The following is a 16,647-nucleotide window of genomic DNA, read 5'->3' on the forward strand; positions in this document are numbered from 1 at the left end:
TGATGATTTGTGGCCCGTTTAAAGGCCACAGCGCTGTGATGTGCTGACGGAGGGAGCGCAAAACGCCGAGCATGGCCGCCCAAGTCTGCCCTTTGAGCCCCTGTGGGCTGCATGCACTGGCACACACACACAAGCATATACACACCGGCAGATGTGCGAGTGCCCTTGTCTTTAAACGGCACACACACATTCACACGCTCTGTGCCACTGGACGACACCACCCACCCACCCCCCCCCCCCCCCACCCCCCCGTTGTTCCGGAGCCTACATTTAGCTGTGGTTCAGACCCAATGTTTGCCTAAGAAGAGGACTTGGGTGCTAAAACGATTAAAGACCGCAATCACGCCGTTGTAATCGGATTTCTTCAGAGCATGCACTTTCCTGGAAGGCTGCAGGGCTGCCATCTCTGGGTGGTTGCACATGTGTGTTTTTCTGAGGGACGAAGGAATGTACAAAGGAGCTGGAAAGAGGCAATGGTAAAAGTTAAAACTTATTGCTTGCTGTCTGACGAAATCCGTTTCATCTCTTTCCAAGGCGGCAGCCTTTGTCAATCCCTTAAGTCATAAAGTCGTACCTGGCGGTACCTGCTTTTATCAAACGGACTTGCGCGGCTGTATTTTGCAAGGTTTATCTGTTGGTACTCACAAAAGTGGAGTTTTGGGGCCCTATTTTCATGCCCAGCGCAAGTTTAGTGTCAAGTGCCGTCTAACTGTCCGCGTGGGTGGAGTGCGACATTGTGGGAGTGAACAGCCGAGTTTTTTGGAAGCAGCTCCTCGCATTCTCTTTAAATTCAGTGCAAGGCAAACGGTCTACATGATGGAAGCAGAAACTGACTCGCTGGAGTCTATGCAGGAGATCAATGCAAGCAAAGTACATTTATGAGAAATTGCAAAAAGATCTCCACTTGTGGATGATGTAAAGTTGGTCACTGTGAGGTGAGCACTTGAAGATCACCTTCCACCTCCGATCACGCGTGCGTGTGACAAAAATTGAAGGCCAAAGCAGATATGAGTACCGGACTTTTCCGTTAGGTGCTGCGCTCCGACTATCCCAATCTCCCTTGTGATGGCCAAAACACAAGCACACCCCCATGTGAACAGCATGTACTTTGCATATTTTTCTAAGCCTCTTATCACAGGATTCAACAAAAAAAAAAAAAAATGTACCACTCAATGAGATAAGAGCAGATATTCCGCGAATGTTTAGGGGTTTGAAAAATATTTACGATACAGTCAGCATTCCCCAGACAATGCTGACTGTTAATCCATAAAAGACTGATAAAGTCCTTTGAATTGAGAGCTCACAGCCTAAAGTGCTGACATGAAATAATTAAACGTACAGTCACAGTTCAGAACAGGAAGGAGAAAGACCTCCGTTTTTTTTTTTTTTTTACTTGAAACCATGACAATAAAAATGAGCATTGAAACCATTCAATCAAAAACGCTGGTCTTTCCCTGTTTTTTATTGAAACCATGACATACCATTGACACCAGACACAGCGTGGCAGTTACATAACACTTGAGACTTGAAAGACAACGCCCGTTGTATTGAAGATGCAAAATCCATTGCTTGATTAAACAAATAGTTTGCAGTCAAGCACTCACTCTCCCAAGTCAAACGCTAGCAACACTCTTTGTTGTTTTTGTTTTTCGGCAGGTGCAATACGACTGCATGAAATTGAACATTTCTGTGCTGATGTGCCGTGAAATGGTGTGCTTGTGTGGGATTACGCTGCGCTAGCTCAAGCGGCAGAGTCAAATAAGGGCCGCGAAGAAGAGGTGGACATCCAATCCTCCTGCTGCTGCTGCTCTTGTCACAATTGAGTCGGAACGAGACGTCAATTTACGTAACACAACCGGGTCGCTACTCGCTAGGACTGATGCTAATTGGCATCCAGTCAGTTTGCTTGTCAGTCGCACAGTGGCTAACGCATTCGCATGACAGCTAGCTTCTCTCATTCCAATTCAAACAGTTGACAGTGGTACTGTCTCTGACCATCAGAAACGTTTCCTAACTTAAAAAAATAAAGTCAGCTAACTCCTACGTAACAACAATAACATTTTGCTCTGATTTAATGCAGGAAAAATGAGGAACTGTAATGATAATAGTGTGTTGGTACTGAGTGATAGAAGTTAAACGTTCCACATAGCCTAGTTTAAGCCAAGTACTTAAAGGGAGTCAAGTCAACCCAAACTTTTTTTTTTTTTTTTTTTTTTTTTTAAACTATGTCCAATGCAAGTCTACTAGTTGAAACAAGTCTATATGGTTAATATGAGTTAAGCAGCAAAATCCACCCATTTTTAGTCATCTCAGGGGGTGGCCATTTTGTCATTTCTGTCGAAATGATATCACAGTTGCTCAGGGCTCAGATAACGAACAATCACGGCTCAGCTGTTTTCTGAAGCTGACCTGTGATCGGTCGTTATCTGAGCCCGGAGCAACTGTGATGTCATTTTCAGTCGACAGAAGTGACAAAATGGCCGCCCCCAGAGATGGATAAAATCGGGTGGATTTTGTTGCGTAACTCATATTCCACAAGCACAATATTAATCAGAATGCTGTGTTTCAATTAGTGTTAAAAAAAATGGGAACTCTCACTTTTTAAGGGCGCTGGGATTCAATTCAGGGATGTTTGAGGGCGAGAAACACCTATGGCACCACTAAGCAAAAGTCCGGGATTGGATTGTCGCCGCCAAACAGAGTTTAAATTTTTGGGGGCGCATAAATCCACCCATCATGTCTCAAAGTGCTAACACGAACAATATATTCATAGTGGGTGTCGAACATTTCTCCAAAAAGGGGATTTGACAAGAATCCGTCCGACACGACTCGCACGGCGTGGTCTGCATAACGCTAGAATGACGTACGGGACGCGGGGACGTTCGCCACCGCCATGACTTCAGTCACCTGGACCTTTTGCAGGTGATTATGTGGCGTTCTCACATTTCAGCCGCACCTCTGATGTGGACTTTACGAGGGACAAATCATTCTTTGGGAATGATTGTGTCCAAAGCCGTAAGCCCAGTCAAAGCTGAGGGAGATAAGAGAGGGCGACGTTGGAATGTCTTAAACATGTGCTGACATTTCTCATCTGGTTTGGATACTATCACACACATTGTTGGATTCAATGCCATTTTTTTTCTTTACAGGGAAAAAAAAAAAAAAAAAAAAAAAGCTGTGTGTGAAATGCGTTGAGATTAGTGGAGGCCACGATGTTCGTGATGGACTACAAGCTTTAAGAAGGCGATAAGGTTAGAGCGACCTGAACTAGGAAGCATAAATCCCACCATGAGGCACAGAGCCAGAAGGTTTTTAGGCCCCATTAAGCATTTGTAACCCCGAACCTTGAGGCAGACGTGCTAACCGCTAGCCCGCCGTGCTGCCTGTACAAAGAAGCTATTTGACAATTTATCATAATGGAAGATGTTGTATCAATATCTTCATTTACACTAACTTCAAAAATTTGGGTTTGTGAAGGAAATTTCCCAAAACATGATCATATAATGTCTTTGGTTTTAGTGAAGCAGCATGTGGTTCACAGACCAATATTTTTCTTGTGTTCCAATCAATGGACATTGTGCTGCGCTGGTGTGCACACCTTGACCACCTGGGGGCAGTATAATACAGACATTGATATACCTGAAGAATGAAGGATCTGAATCTATAAGAATGGCTTTATATTAGCCAACAGGTTAACCAAAAACCAAATTGGGAATTACACATCGCATAATCAGTTCAAAGTCAGCGTGCCCTGATCTGAGCATGGGACCAGCTGGTGAAGATCAGCCCCATAGGCAGGGCCAGCCAGGGAGGAGACCAACCCACATTATGTTTAGATTTTGAAGACAGTATAAATGTGAGGGCTGCATGTTAGACCGCGCCCCTTTTCTCGGGTGAGAGCATTCGCGAGGATGGAAAAGCTGTCCAGATCTGATCATTGTATGATTCCTGAACTTCAGAGATGGTTAAGAAAAGCGATGAGAAAATTCAATCGATTTGTGTGAGTCTTCATTATAATTATTATTTACATATTGGATGCCTTCTTGAAAGATAAAACAAACACGCAGTGAGTTGTTTTTGTGAATTGATAATTGGGCTTGCGCCCCGGTGACCCTATAGCAACCAACAACTCCAACAAATAACCGGTCACAATTTCTCTGTAATCCGCAATAAAATTAGTCATTAAAAACATAAAATAAGGAATATATGCCGGTGAGTATTGTAATATTATCCGTCTACATGTGTTGCTCCACTGGTTGGTTAAACTATCTGTTGCTTAAAGTGCAGTATGCTGCATTCCATGCATCTGCTTTGTAAAATCTCTCCACTTAACTCATTCAATGCCATTAACGAATTTGCTCGTCTTTTCATAGTCCAGCCATTCAATCCCAGGAATTTATATTTTTTTCAAAAATTTTTCAAGCGTTAGGGTAAAAGAGGATCTGAAAATGTCTGGCAGTGAAAGAGTGAATGAATAAAAGAACAAAGATAATTCTTGGTGTTTCCCATTATATATTCCAGTAATCTAGATCATTTATCATTCAGACAATCATTCTGAAGGAAGCCAACAGTTGGTTGCATTTGCGCATATTAACATATTATTGTGGTTTTGAAAACACTTAGTCATCGAGGCACTACTTTACTCTTGTAACACCTCATAAACACTCATAAGACGTGTTTGGTTCCCTCAGCAGCCATTCTGAAGAGGCCAAACAGAAATCATTTTATCGACACCAGCGGCCAAAGTGCGGGCTTCACTTTCGACACATTATAAAAAACGTCAATAAGTGTGGCAGCTCTGCATTCGCTGGCTCTTTTGGCCGGTTGTGGCACTGCAACAAGTTGTAAACACAGATGGGGGAAAAAAAATGTTGACAGCATATTATCGCCATAATAGGGACATTTAGGATTCATCACGAGTTTGATTTGCTACTAGGCTGTGTTTTGAGCGGATGCCTTCACATGGTTGTTAGGTGGGTTTGAGTCAGCTGGACTCACATATGAGGATGAATGGAACCGCTCAGGTCAATGATGAAATGAAATTATACATCATATAAGAAACAAAAAAAAATGTATCCATTTTTGAGAAATGTCACTTTATATGAAACTGGAAGTTTCTTTGTCCAATGATATTTGAGTGTTTCCACTGTTTGAGATGATACTTGAAAGGAAATCAAAAATGCGTTTAAGACAGTGAAAGTGCTTGAGTTGACAAAAACCAAATTAAAAGCTTGAATTTTGCCAACTTCAATGCACGAATGGAAGCCTCATGAACTTCGTCAGCTGAAAATACATCTTGAAAACATATTCTGCAACAACTTCGTTAAAAATGTCACTGAAGCATTTTCAATTTCCAGGACTGGTGTCACGAGCTATATTTCAAACCCAAACTACCAACTATGAGTTTCCCTTCAAAGTAATTGCCCTGGAGTATATAACTGAGACCTCAGCTCTCTACAACCATTGAACGTTTTTCCACATTGCAGGCGTCAGGCCGAAACCTCCAATGTCCAAATTTGGAAAATGTCATATTTTTACACAAATCGAGACGATTGGTTAATCCCCACATGGTAATTTTTACACATTTTTGACCAATATCAAGTGTTGAAAATGGCTTTCCCTCTTTGACGACGGAATGTTCATGGCCAACAAACGTCATTATTTTTTTGCCTCATGAAAAGTGATGATTTTGGAGATGCGATGTTTTCGCCCGACATTTCCTAGTATACGCACATTTCTCCTGTGTCTGACGATGAGCAGAGTGAGTGTTGATGAAACCAATGAGACCAGATTTCCCAAGTAGAGTAGTCACCGATGATGAGTCATGGATCTTAGTATAAGACCAGGAACCCAAACGGCAGAGTCTTCAGTAGAAGAGTCCGAAGTCGTCATGGTCGAAGAAAGTACGGTTTTTCGTAGTCCAAAGTCAAAGTGATCGAATCCTTCAAACGTGAGGCGAATCGTCCACTGCCAGACAATCAACCAGCACGATTACAACAAGATCGTGTTGTGTTTGCTTTGTTCACTATGCGGGAAGAAACGAGAGTTGTGGCTGCTTCACCATGGAGATCGCACCTGCTCACTATGCCCCGAGCATCTCGCAGTTCCCGGCCAAGAAGAACACTACCGTGCCGGAGCAACCTGCAGACTCACCCCTGTGATTTTTTTTCCCTCTTTCCCAAGCTTAAGGGGATCATCAAGGGGAACCATTTGGAAGACTTGGACGACATTACGAATGCTGTGACGGCGGAATCCTCTCAGAATCCAGAAGGCGAGGCAGAGAAGGCTGAGAAAGTGTTTTCGACTTAAGTCTGCTCCGGTCACTTGCTTCTCGGGGCCACCCAACCTGCGTAAAATTCCATCGCTTCACGTTAGTAAGATTCATCTGCGTCTGCTTAAATTGATCCATTTCAAGTAAGAAGTGTGCCACCTCACCAGATGTAGGACTTGGTATGGAAGGAAAACAAAGCTTAGCGAGATTTCATTGTGTAATTTTCACACACCGCCGCTGGACTTCCATGCGAGGGAGCAGCTGTGAGCCGTTTCTGTGTGGATCAAGTGATACTTTATTATGTTCCGTGTTTTCTGGGGGTGGGGAGCAGGAAAGCCGGGATGACTGGCGCAGCGGAGGCCCTGCCAAGTCAAACAGCAGGGTTTATTTGTAGACAAGTTTACAGAGAGCTGTAAGGCGAAAAAGTAGGGGCAGCAACACCCCGCATCCCCCCACTCACTCCTCTTATTAAGTGGAGAAACCGGAGGCCCAGGAACACCGGGTCAAAGAGTGCCAATGGGCACGAAACAATCACAAGGTGCATGTGGAGTGACAGGAAGGACAAGAGACAAGCCGAAACGGGGAAATCAGACATCATTAGACGCTCACTCCCTGCCTCACAACGGTTGACGGAAGACGGAAGGGGAATAAAACGAGGCTTTTCTGTGGAAGCTGCCAGCAGCAGGCCTCTGCCGCCGGGATTGTCGCCGTGGTAATCCCTGGATTTCCTCCTCTAAAACGGAAGGTCGAGTAGGCACAGCGGTAGAGAGAAGCAAAAAGGAGAACTTCTATTGACGCTGGGGTGCCTTTGCGACGGCGTTGGCAAGAACGGGGAGGGGGGGTGGGAAAATGAAGAACGTGGAAGGGGCCGATGAGTCAACGCGAGGCCGACGCCAGATGGGATGAGTTGAAAGTGCTGCTTACCTTCAAACAAGCGAGTCAAGTCCACATGCTGCAAGGCGCCAAGAGGCTGTAAAAACTCCTCTGGCGAGGTTCCGACGCAGGGAGACGTTTAAAGGTTGCCTTGAAAAGCCCCTGACCGCTTACGCGGATCCCCCGGAGAGTAGAAACCCAAGATCGTCACGAGGAGCCGCAGATAAATGCGGACGAGACAACGGCGGAGCTCTCATGCGAGACTGTCCATGACTTTGATGGGCTCTTGGGTGACACCATCTCTTCCTCTGCTTAATGTGTTCAAGGTGTCTCTGACAAAAACATCAGGCAACGGCAGACTTTTAAAGCCCGCGTGCCACTGCCAATTGTACATGCATACATGAAGCCATGGCGAAAGGTTCAAAGGTTTTTCAAGGCATTGTGATCGGCCGATTTCCATGTGGGAAACAAAGCGATTGGCATATGGCGATCCATGCCTTTCATTTCCGATCACAAAAAAACCCGGTACGCCGCAGCTTGTACTTGGCAGCCAACTAGAGACTAGCTAGTGAGCAGTGTAGCGTTCGCGCCCCTTTTCCTGAGCACCGCACGTTACAGATCAAACCTGTCATTTAATCGTAATATGTTTGGGTATTTTCTGCGCTGTCAATTGGAAATAATGTCCTGTTTTTGTATAATGAGGGGATGGAAATTTGGATCGAAAATTCGATTAATCAATTAACTCATTCTGTACCAGACTTTTTCATACCAATTGTGAAATGACAAATATGTCATTGGGGTTGAGTGAGTTTTAATTAAACAAATGCAACTAACTCATTCACTGCCATTGACGTATTTGTTTTTCACAGACCAGCCATTCAATCCCAGGAATTTATTTATATTTTTTTCAAATGTTTTCAAACTCTAGGATAAAAGAGGGTCTGAAAATGACTGGCAGTGAATGAGTTAAGATGGTCATTAGCGAGTAAATCTAAAATTGAAAAATGTGCAGCTAATCCATGCGATCGGAATCTGTATCAGCTGATCACACCCATGGATGATCGTATTGGAATTGGCAGCACAAAACCTTGATTGGAACACCCCCCCATATTTGCGCAAGTAGATCTTAAATTTTTTAGATAAACGATAGAAAATAATTTTCCGACTAATCTCCCACGCACACCTGATGAACTCTAATAGCAGTGTGGTTGGGAATTTCTGGCCGAGTGTGAGTGCGCCCTTACTGGCTTCTTTAGTTGATGCTTGTGCTTGTGTGTTCATGATGGGAATGTCGAGTACTTTCACACAAGATGTTTTGGAGCTGCTGGGAACCCAGCACTGAGATCTCCTATTCTCGGGCTGCCCTGGATGTTATTTCAACTCCTTACCTAACTCTGGCCCAGCAGGGTGCGGCGAACCCAATCCCCCCCCTCGCCTTCCACCCCCAGAGGGACGCAGCGGTGCATGTCTTCAGGGTCAGGGGTCCGGCGAAACCTTTTCAAGCCGTGAAACACAAGCGGCTCTCTGGGGAGGCCAGAGCGGCCGAGGGGAACGCACCTCCCTGGTTTTTCTTTATCGGCGCCTGATTAAATGGCGACGAGATAACAACTGGGGGGAGAGAAGACTCTCATTGGGCTTGAAGGGTCCCGCATTGGCGTCACCACAGAGTCGGAATAGTAATAATCGGCGATTCTGATAACATGCCGACTGCGTCAATACGATTTGGGGGCTCTAGCTTGGAAATGAAGACCAGATTTCGCTGTCAGACTGTCGCTTTGATACAAAGACAATAGGGAAGTTTTCCTTTTAAGAACATCATCAACAATACATTGCTGTTGTTTTAAGTGTCCCTATGCAAATGTGTGAATTTGCATCGTTGGAACTGCATGGAACATCCTGGTATGAGCCGCGAGCATCCCCGGCCGTCCAGGCTCGAAGCTCAACGCAAATGCAAGAAGAGTGAAATAAATAAGTGGAAGGCATATGTTTGTTTTCTTGCACCTGATTTATAACGGCCCGCATGCGTGCAAAAACCCCAAGCCAAACTCTGCGCCACTTGGTAATCCTGCAAGATCATCACTTCCATCTGCGCAGCACATGCTCCTCTCTTCAAAAAAAAAAACAAAAAAAAAAAAAACAAGCCTTTCATCGTATTGTACAATTCGGCCACATTTTACTGTGTCTCTTACTCGTTCTGAATGCCCTTTCTTGAGGTTTCAGGGAAAGCATTAAGGGGAGAAGACTTTTGTGTATGTGTAAATGCAGTAATGAGCCCCCACCCCCATCACCCCCGTATCCTTGTTGAACTTAATTTGTGGCCTATACAGTTTGCCACGTCCTCATGCAAGCTGGCGAACATTCTTCGAAGCCCGCCGCCAAATATTGAACGCCTTCAAGCTCAATTCCCGTGAATTCTTATTAACTATTTGCTAGCCGGAGCTCCACTAATAAATTGTTGGACCACAGAGGGGCGGTGGGGGGGTGGAAATTCAATAACAAAAAAAAACCATTGAAATCCTCAGTGTGCACTCGAATGTCCAGATTAGTTTCTTTAAAACTTTTATTTGAAAAACAAAAAGAATGTAAGGAGCTTCACTTTGTTCTGTTAACTTATATCAAGTATCTATTCTGTTTCCATGACAATAATACTAGTGATGATAATACAAATAAACAATATGATCATAAATTATAAAGATATATTTATATACACATGATCACTTTGAAATTGACTTTGACAAAGCAACCAAACAATAAAAAGAAAACCTGGTAACTGTCACAACCCAGTTTCATCTCTGCATCCCGTGAAAATGTTTTTTTTGTTTGTTTTTTTTGTCTTGACCCTTTAAGCGCCAAGGTAGCAAAATTGCATCAAGCAACATTTACAGTATGCCTTTATCGCTATCCATTTTCAAGCCTTTTGAATTATTCTGATATCAAAACGGACTATTTTATTGACAAAACTCTGGCACCTAAAGGGTGATGTGTTTGGGCATTGTTTTATACCCGCAACTAAACTGTTAAACAAAATTAAGCTACATTAGAATACCTTTTTTTTTTTTTTGCTAGGATTAAAGTGCTTGTAGTAGCAACGTGTCTTTTAAAAGCTTAAATATGGCCAATGTGAATTTATTAGAGCCTTGTAGATAGTGTGTCCAAAGCGGAGCCTTGTAATTCAGGCTGTGAAGTTCCTCCTGTATAAACTCCATTGCCATGGTTTCAGTTGCAATGGTGTTCTGTTCCCCCGGAGAAAGACAATATTGATCTTGTACAGCAGCATTTGCATTGACCAACACACCAAGCTTTCTGGCTTCTTTCGGATATTTGGCGCCGTTTGCTTTCTCAAGAGACGTGTTTTGAAGCACGGAGCAGGTGTTCTATCACTTTCATGCCCTGACGCCACTCAAGGGTTTTTGTTGGAAGAAAGTTACGAATTTGGGAGACAGGAGGCTCATCTCGACCTGTAAAATTAGCTTCAACTTTGTTGGAATTGGCCTCTTTGGGCTTATGCAAAAATAAATAAAGCACCTACCCACGGTTTGCTAGTCAGCTTTCAGCTATTTATTTTTCTTCCCCCTGTGGAACCACCAAATTTCAGTTTTTGTGATCTTTCTATAACACTCAAAGGTGCCATAAGATGGCGCCAAAGCCCTGGCTATTAGGAAAGTAGTGACTACTGTCAAGGAAGTGTATTAAAGTGATTGGGGAGGTTTAGCCTGGTTGTTAGTGGAAGTGAAAAGTTTTTTTACAATGTAAAATCTTCTATAAGACAATTATTTGTTAGAGTAATGTTGTAGGATAAGTGTGAATTTATATTTAAGTGTTTTGATGATAGTTTGTAGCATATTTATGGTTTGAACTATTATCAAAGCAATTGTATTTTTTTTTTTTTTTCTGCTATTTGCAGTAGGGTTCCGGACCTTCCTTGAAAATTTACTCGGGGATTTACTGTATCTGAGGGCACAATATTTGATGTCCTAGCTCTCATTACATTGCACAGCTGTACCTAATGACGTGTCCGGTGGGTATTCTGTACGGTTGTGAAAGCAACATGTAATTGTGTAAATTACGGCTTCAGGCTAAATCCGTTGAGCAGCTGTATCAGACTGTAGCTGCTATGCGAATCATCCACACTCCCAAAGTTGACTTTCTTGGACGGCTCTTGGCCTCCAAAGCCAACTGAGATTTGAAGTTATGACGAGATGAGTCATTTGGCGTAATCAAGTCAGTTTAGGTGCAATGTAGAAGTGTGTGAAAGGGCTTCACGTGGGCCTCCGGTTCCTGGAGGAGCGAGCTCAGCGGCCGTCCAGCGCACCGGCCCACATGTCACACCGATCGCATGTGGCACGGCGCTACAGGGGTCGGTGGGAGGCGGCGGGGGGGGGGGACTTCGATTTGACCCATCGAGCCGAGTCACTGGGCTGAACGCCGGCTGCATGCAGTAAATTTTCTTTAAAGAGGGTTTACTTTTGCTATTAATGGCTGTTGTAGATTTACTGCGCCCCGTGACAGAGAGAAAAGTTTCAAAGAACTCTCTCCAAACTTTCTCCACCCTACACCAGAAACGCACTGGTGTGCATTTGTGGTTGGGTTTTACCTGCAGTTGACCTCAAAAGAAAGTACCTTACAATTCGCTAATGACTTAGCCTCTTTTGCACAGCAACATTGTTGTACATTTGACACAGAACCCAGCCAAGGCTGAATATTGATTTTGATTTTGGATAATAAAAGACTTTCCGATGAGTCAGTTTTTGCCTGTTCTCTTTTCTTTTCTTTTTTTTTTTAAATACATAAACAGTGAAATCCCCTATTTGCATTGTGTGCCCAGGCCAATTGGAAAGTAGTGATGTGTCAAGGAAGTTTATTGAAGTGACACATCTCAACTAAGACTTTCTATGTCGAGATCGAGCTAAATTTACCCTGGGTTGTTAGCGGAGTGAGTCGGAGGTTCATGACCACGTGTATGTTTTTGCTCAGCTGAGTGGATAATAAAAAGCTCAAGCTAACAAATGACAGAGGCCTTGTTACTTAGTGACATTGAGGACGGCAGCCAGAATGGCCAGGACCAGCCTTTAAATACACCGGTCGTTCATTTCCCGAAATTCCCGATGGCCACCACACCCCTGGTCCTCAATCCTTCTGTGTCCTTCTTCCCACAGGTGCTATTCGCCTTGAACCAAACCCTACTACAGCATGAGGGTGTCCGAGCAGGCAGTCTGCAGGGCTCCTACACCACCGAGGACCTAATCACGCATTACAACTGCGGGGACCTAAGCTCCATCATCTTCAACCATGACAACTCCCAGGTCTGCTTGTTCTACTAAGTCATATTATCTCCCAGGTTTTCCAGGGCCATTCTGTATCTGACAATGGATAAAAATGGTCCTTACAGCTGTTTGTTGACATGACAACAGCGTTTTGGAACCTGGAAATCTAAACATGTCAAACCTATTTTCATGCAGTGCTCTCTAAACACTGAAAATGATCATCAAAGAGTGTTTAAAAGTTGTTGTTTTTTTTTTTTTTATAAGACCTGGGTGGCCAAGCAGTCGGTCGCCATCCGTGTTGTTTCTTTACATGCCTAGTCCATGTAAAAAGTCTACACACCCCTGTTCAAATGCAAGTGTCTGGTGACATTAAATGAGACCAAGTTAAATCATTTCAAAACTATTTCCACTATTAATGAGACCTATAACCTGTACCACTTCATTCATCATGTGGCTTCATAAGTGTGCACACCCACTGTATATTACAGTGTCGGTTTTGTAGGTCTGTGGAAATCAACTTCATTTTGACACCGTTGTCAGTATGTCAATCTTTTCAAAAGTGCAAACACACATGTCACACTTACTAGAGCTCCACCCATCAACTGTTGGACAAATTCACGGCAACAATATATCACCGGTACTATAATGATGTCTTGAAATTAAGTTTCACAACAAGCTACAAGAGTTAGCTTGTCTAAAATTGGTGAAATTTATACTATAGACGGATACTGAGGCAGACAACTAGCTAACTAGCATAGCTAACATCACTTTGAGGAGCAAAGAACTACTCAATTTCTGACAAATGACTATTACTATTGTACAAAATGTTGATTTTGATGCCATGGAACGTTGATATTTTTCCTAACTGTTATCATATTGTTAGCCTCTGATACTGGCCCATGCATAGGTGAAGCTGAAGCAATTGTCTTGTGCGTTAGCTTGTAGCACTAGTTAACTAGCTCTGTTACTGATGTGAAATGCATAAAATCATGATGCCCTCACTAAGTTTTGTCAATGCAAAAACAAAATCACCGCAAAACAAGCATGTAGACCTCCGCAACAGAACAATGCCAAACAATGGCTTTATGGATCCCTGGCCACCCACCCACAGTCTTGTGAAAATGTATTCTTTGCTCATTTTTTTTTTTTGCCTATTTTAAACACAAGCAGAAGCTAACCACACACAAAAACAACACGAGCATTTTTTTTCATGACAGGGTAACCAGTCTCCGTGTATGGTCACCACGCATAACCATCCCTAATTCAAAATGAATGCAAATGTCATGAGATTCAAGTCCATCTGTGAAGCATCTTAATGTCAAAATAAACTTTGCAGTCTTTAGTTTCTAAACACACAGCTGTAACTGACATATAAACTAATAATAAAGAACTCAAGGGACATGAATCTGGAAGTCCGTTGCCAAGAGTCTTCTTGACGATCAACAAAATAGCTCGCATCATTTTACAAGACAAAATAGTAACTTACAGCTTCTATAACATGTAGCGAACACACACACAAAATGTCAGCAGATCGACACACTCAAAAATTCACGAGAAGTCAGGATTACCAGACCCAATAAGGGCAACACACAACGTAACCTTAGCTTTACAAGTTATTCACACCAGAGACCCGCGAGAAAGTGTGAAAGTCGGAGAAAAAACATCGATCCATTTTCTCTTTGGCCCCCCTCGTGTCACTTTCGTAGTCTGTATCCATTCGTCTTTCTAACTCGGTCGGCCCCCAGGAGCTTGCTGCGGCGCTCCTTTCACTTGAGCGGCCCGCCGGTGGCCTCCTGCCCTTTAAATCAGAGCAATTGGGCCATAATGAAATGACACGGACTGGAGTTTTGCAGCACATGCTAAATCCATCAGACGCCTGGAGCTCTCAACATGTGTTTATGTACACGTGTGTGCGAGAGAGAGAGAGAGCCAGAGTTAACACAAAGGACTGCAAGTGAGCGGCTGATTGGATCCAAATTGCAGACCTCCAACATAGCCGCTCATGTTAAAAACAGGTCGGCGCCGAGTTCTCAAGTAGCTAGCATTTTCAACGCACAATTTCAACGCATTGCAACCAATAGCATCGATTTGTCAAAAAATATATATAAGTGTCCATATTCAAATGGAAGGCTCCAGTTTACATGCGTGAAAAACAGAACATTAGAGGTGTCCGTGAGAAAAGGCGGTTTGACAGACCAGAGTGCCTTTCCGGCGTTAGCGTGTTTGACAAACATGACAAAGCAACGGATATTAGTGTCGACAAAGGTGTGAGCCTCTCATGAGCTCGGAGGTGAAGAACACTTTAGGCGTGAAGTCAGGAAGATGTCAGCGAAAAGATGGATGCGAGCGAGCACAACTTGCTCTCACACGTGCGTCAATAAATCGCTCGTGTCAAACCCAAACACATGAAATACATCTGCACTCGCACCAAATGTTGTTAGTCTCTCACCAGCAACTCCGTAGCATTTCATTTGTCTTACTGAGGCATTGTGGCCACTCAGTGATTCACCGCTCTTAAGTAACACTATAAAATGTCGTGTTATTGGTCTAGACCAGGACTGCTGTCTGAGTTCTAACACTAGAGACTCACTGCCTGCTCCCCATTGTTTTGAAAGCAATTGTTGACGTCGCAGGCGCTGGCGTCGCTACGCATCTACTTATCTGAATGCGTGCAGCCGCAGCAACAGCTCAAACGCAATACGAACAATGTTGATTAGTTCTGTCTGAAAGGCACATGACAGCTTTAACATTATGCCTCTCATGCCAATTTAGTTCAAAATTATTTTGACACATTACTGTATTACTTCGCATCGTTCCAGAAAACACGCACAGAAAAATACAAATAGCAGCATGGACCGTGACTGTGCCTTTTCATTTCCCCAACCCCCACCCAGTTGCCCCACTTCATCAACAGCTCTCTGCCGGCTCACGAGCGGACCACGGCGCAGGAGATCGACAGCTACTTCCGCCAGGAGCTCATCTACAAGCGGAACGAGCGCATGGCTCGCCGCGTGTCTGCCCTGCTGCAGAGGAATCCCAGCCAGACTTACTTTTTCGCCTTTGGCGCAGGTGAGTGGATTGACATGGGGGGGGGCGCTACATCTCAGCACTGAGAACTATTAAAGCCATCCCAGGAAGACCTTTTTGCTTTGTTCTACTTTGCAATGCAATCCCTCAATCCCAATGTGTCTTTATGTTGAATACATTTTGAAAGCACAACTAGATAAAGAGGAATGATAGTAATAGCACACAATATCTCCCAGACCCCGTGTGTATCCATTTATGCGCACACACACACACACACACTCAGCAGTCTCAATTACAGCTAATTCCTGCCTCAGAAATGAAGAAACCGCTGTTTGTTTCAATTAGCATTCCTTGCTAATGCTGCTAATGTTTCCTGAATTGCGTTTGTCCTGGGTAATGTGTGTGTTTGTGTGTGTTAGATAAACATTTGTGTTCCCAGAAACAGGTGGTGGAATGCATTTGATTGTGCTGTTTGGAAAGAAAGCTGCCATTTTGAATGACTAAGATCCCAGATGGCTAAAATTGCGCGTGTACTCACTCACTGCACGACACTATTAATCTCTGCCAGTGTTTACGCTGTCACACGACCAATTCGACAACATTCCTAGGAAATCGCAATATCCCATCACTGGTGAGCTATTGTTAGAACAGACGCCCTCATGTTGTGCTGGCTACCTGGTGACGCGGTCACCGCGTTGGCGAGCCCTGCTCTCGTGATGGGAAAAAAGGGCGCAATAAATGGCTTGAAATGGCGTCTCTCGCGCTCAAATCACATCACTTTCTCTCTTTTATATGTTGGCTCATCCCTTTACAGTCCAGTAAGAGTCCCTGCTGTTTGTGTCTCTAACAAGCCGTGAAGTTTTATCATCCACTCGATGGCATGAAAGTACCAAACGAAAACCCGGGTGCACATTGGCCAGGGTAGTGGAAGCAGTGAAATCCCGTCTGTTGGTACTTAAGCGACTTTATTGCATGAACCGCAACACAATTTTGGGAATTTAAAAAAGTGTCGTAAGGATCAAGGGCTTAACCAGACAAGCTGAAGAATATAAAACAGCCAGGGTGCACTAAGGTTTCTTCATTTTTATGGTCACCTTGGGTATCTTGTCATTTCCAACATTGTGGGAACGGTTTTGGGGAAGGCCCTTTCCTGTTCCAGCGTGACTGTGCCCCACTGCACATAGCAAGAACCATAAAGGCGGACTTTGGTGT

The 16,647-nt window shown here is 43.8% G+C and overlaps 2 protein-coding genes across 9 annotated transcripts in view; one reads left to right on the forward strand and one right to left on the reverse strand.

Moving 5' to 3' along the window:
- The window catches only part of LOC147139023 (uncharacterized), a 164,716-nt gene that overhangs the window by 48,141 nt on the left and 99,928 nt on the right, over window positions 1–16,647 (reverse strand). The gene's annotated exons all lie outside the window — the stretch shown is intronic.
- Window positions 1–16,647, forward strand: part of trabd2b (TraB domain containing 2B) — a 54,749-nt gene that overhangs the window by 25,076 nt on the left and 13,026 nt on the right. For both annotated transcript variants that reach the window (XM_086046824.1, XM_086046825.1), the window contains exons 3-4: window positions 12,301–12,447; window positions 15,303–15,477. In XM_086046824.1, coding sequence (XP_085902950.1) covers window positions 12,301–12,447; window positions 15,303–15,477 — 322 coding nt within the window. The remainder of the gene's footprint in view (window positions 1–12,300; window positions 12,448–15,302; window positions 15,478–16,647) is intronic.

This window comes from Filicampus tigris, chromosome 12 (genome assembly GCF_054856515.1).
Source record: "Filicampus tigris isolate MCC_2025a chromosome 12, RoL_Ftig_1.0, whole genome shotgun sequence".
Lineage (NCBI taxonomy): Eukaryota > Metazoa > Chordata > Actinopteri > Syngnathiformes > Syngnathidae > Filicampus > Filicampus tigris.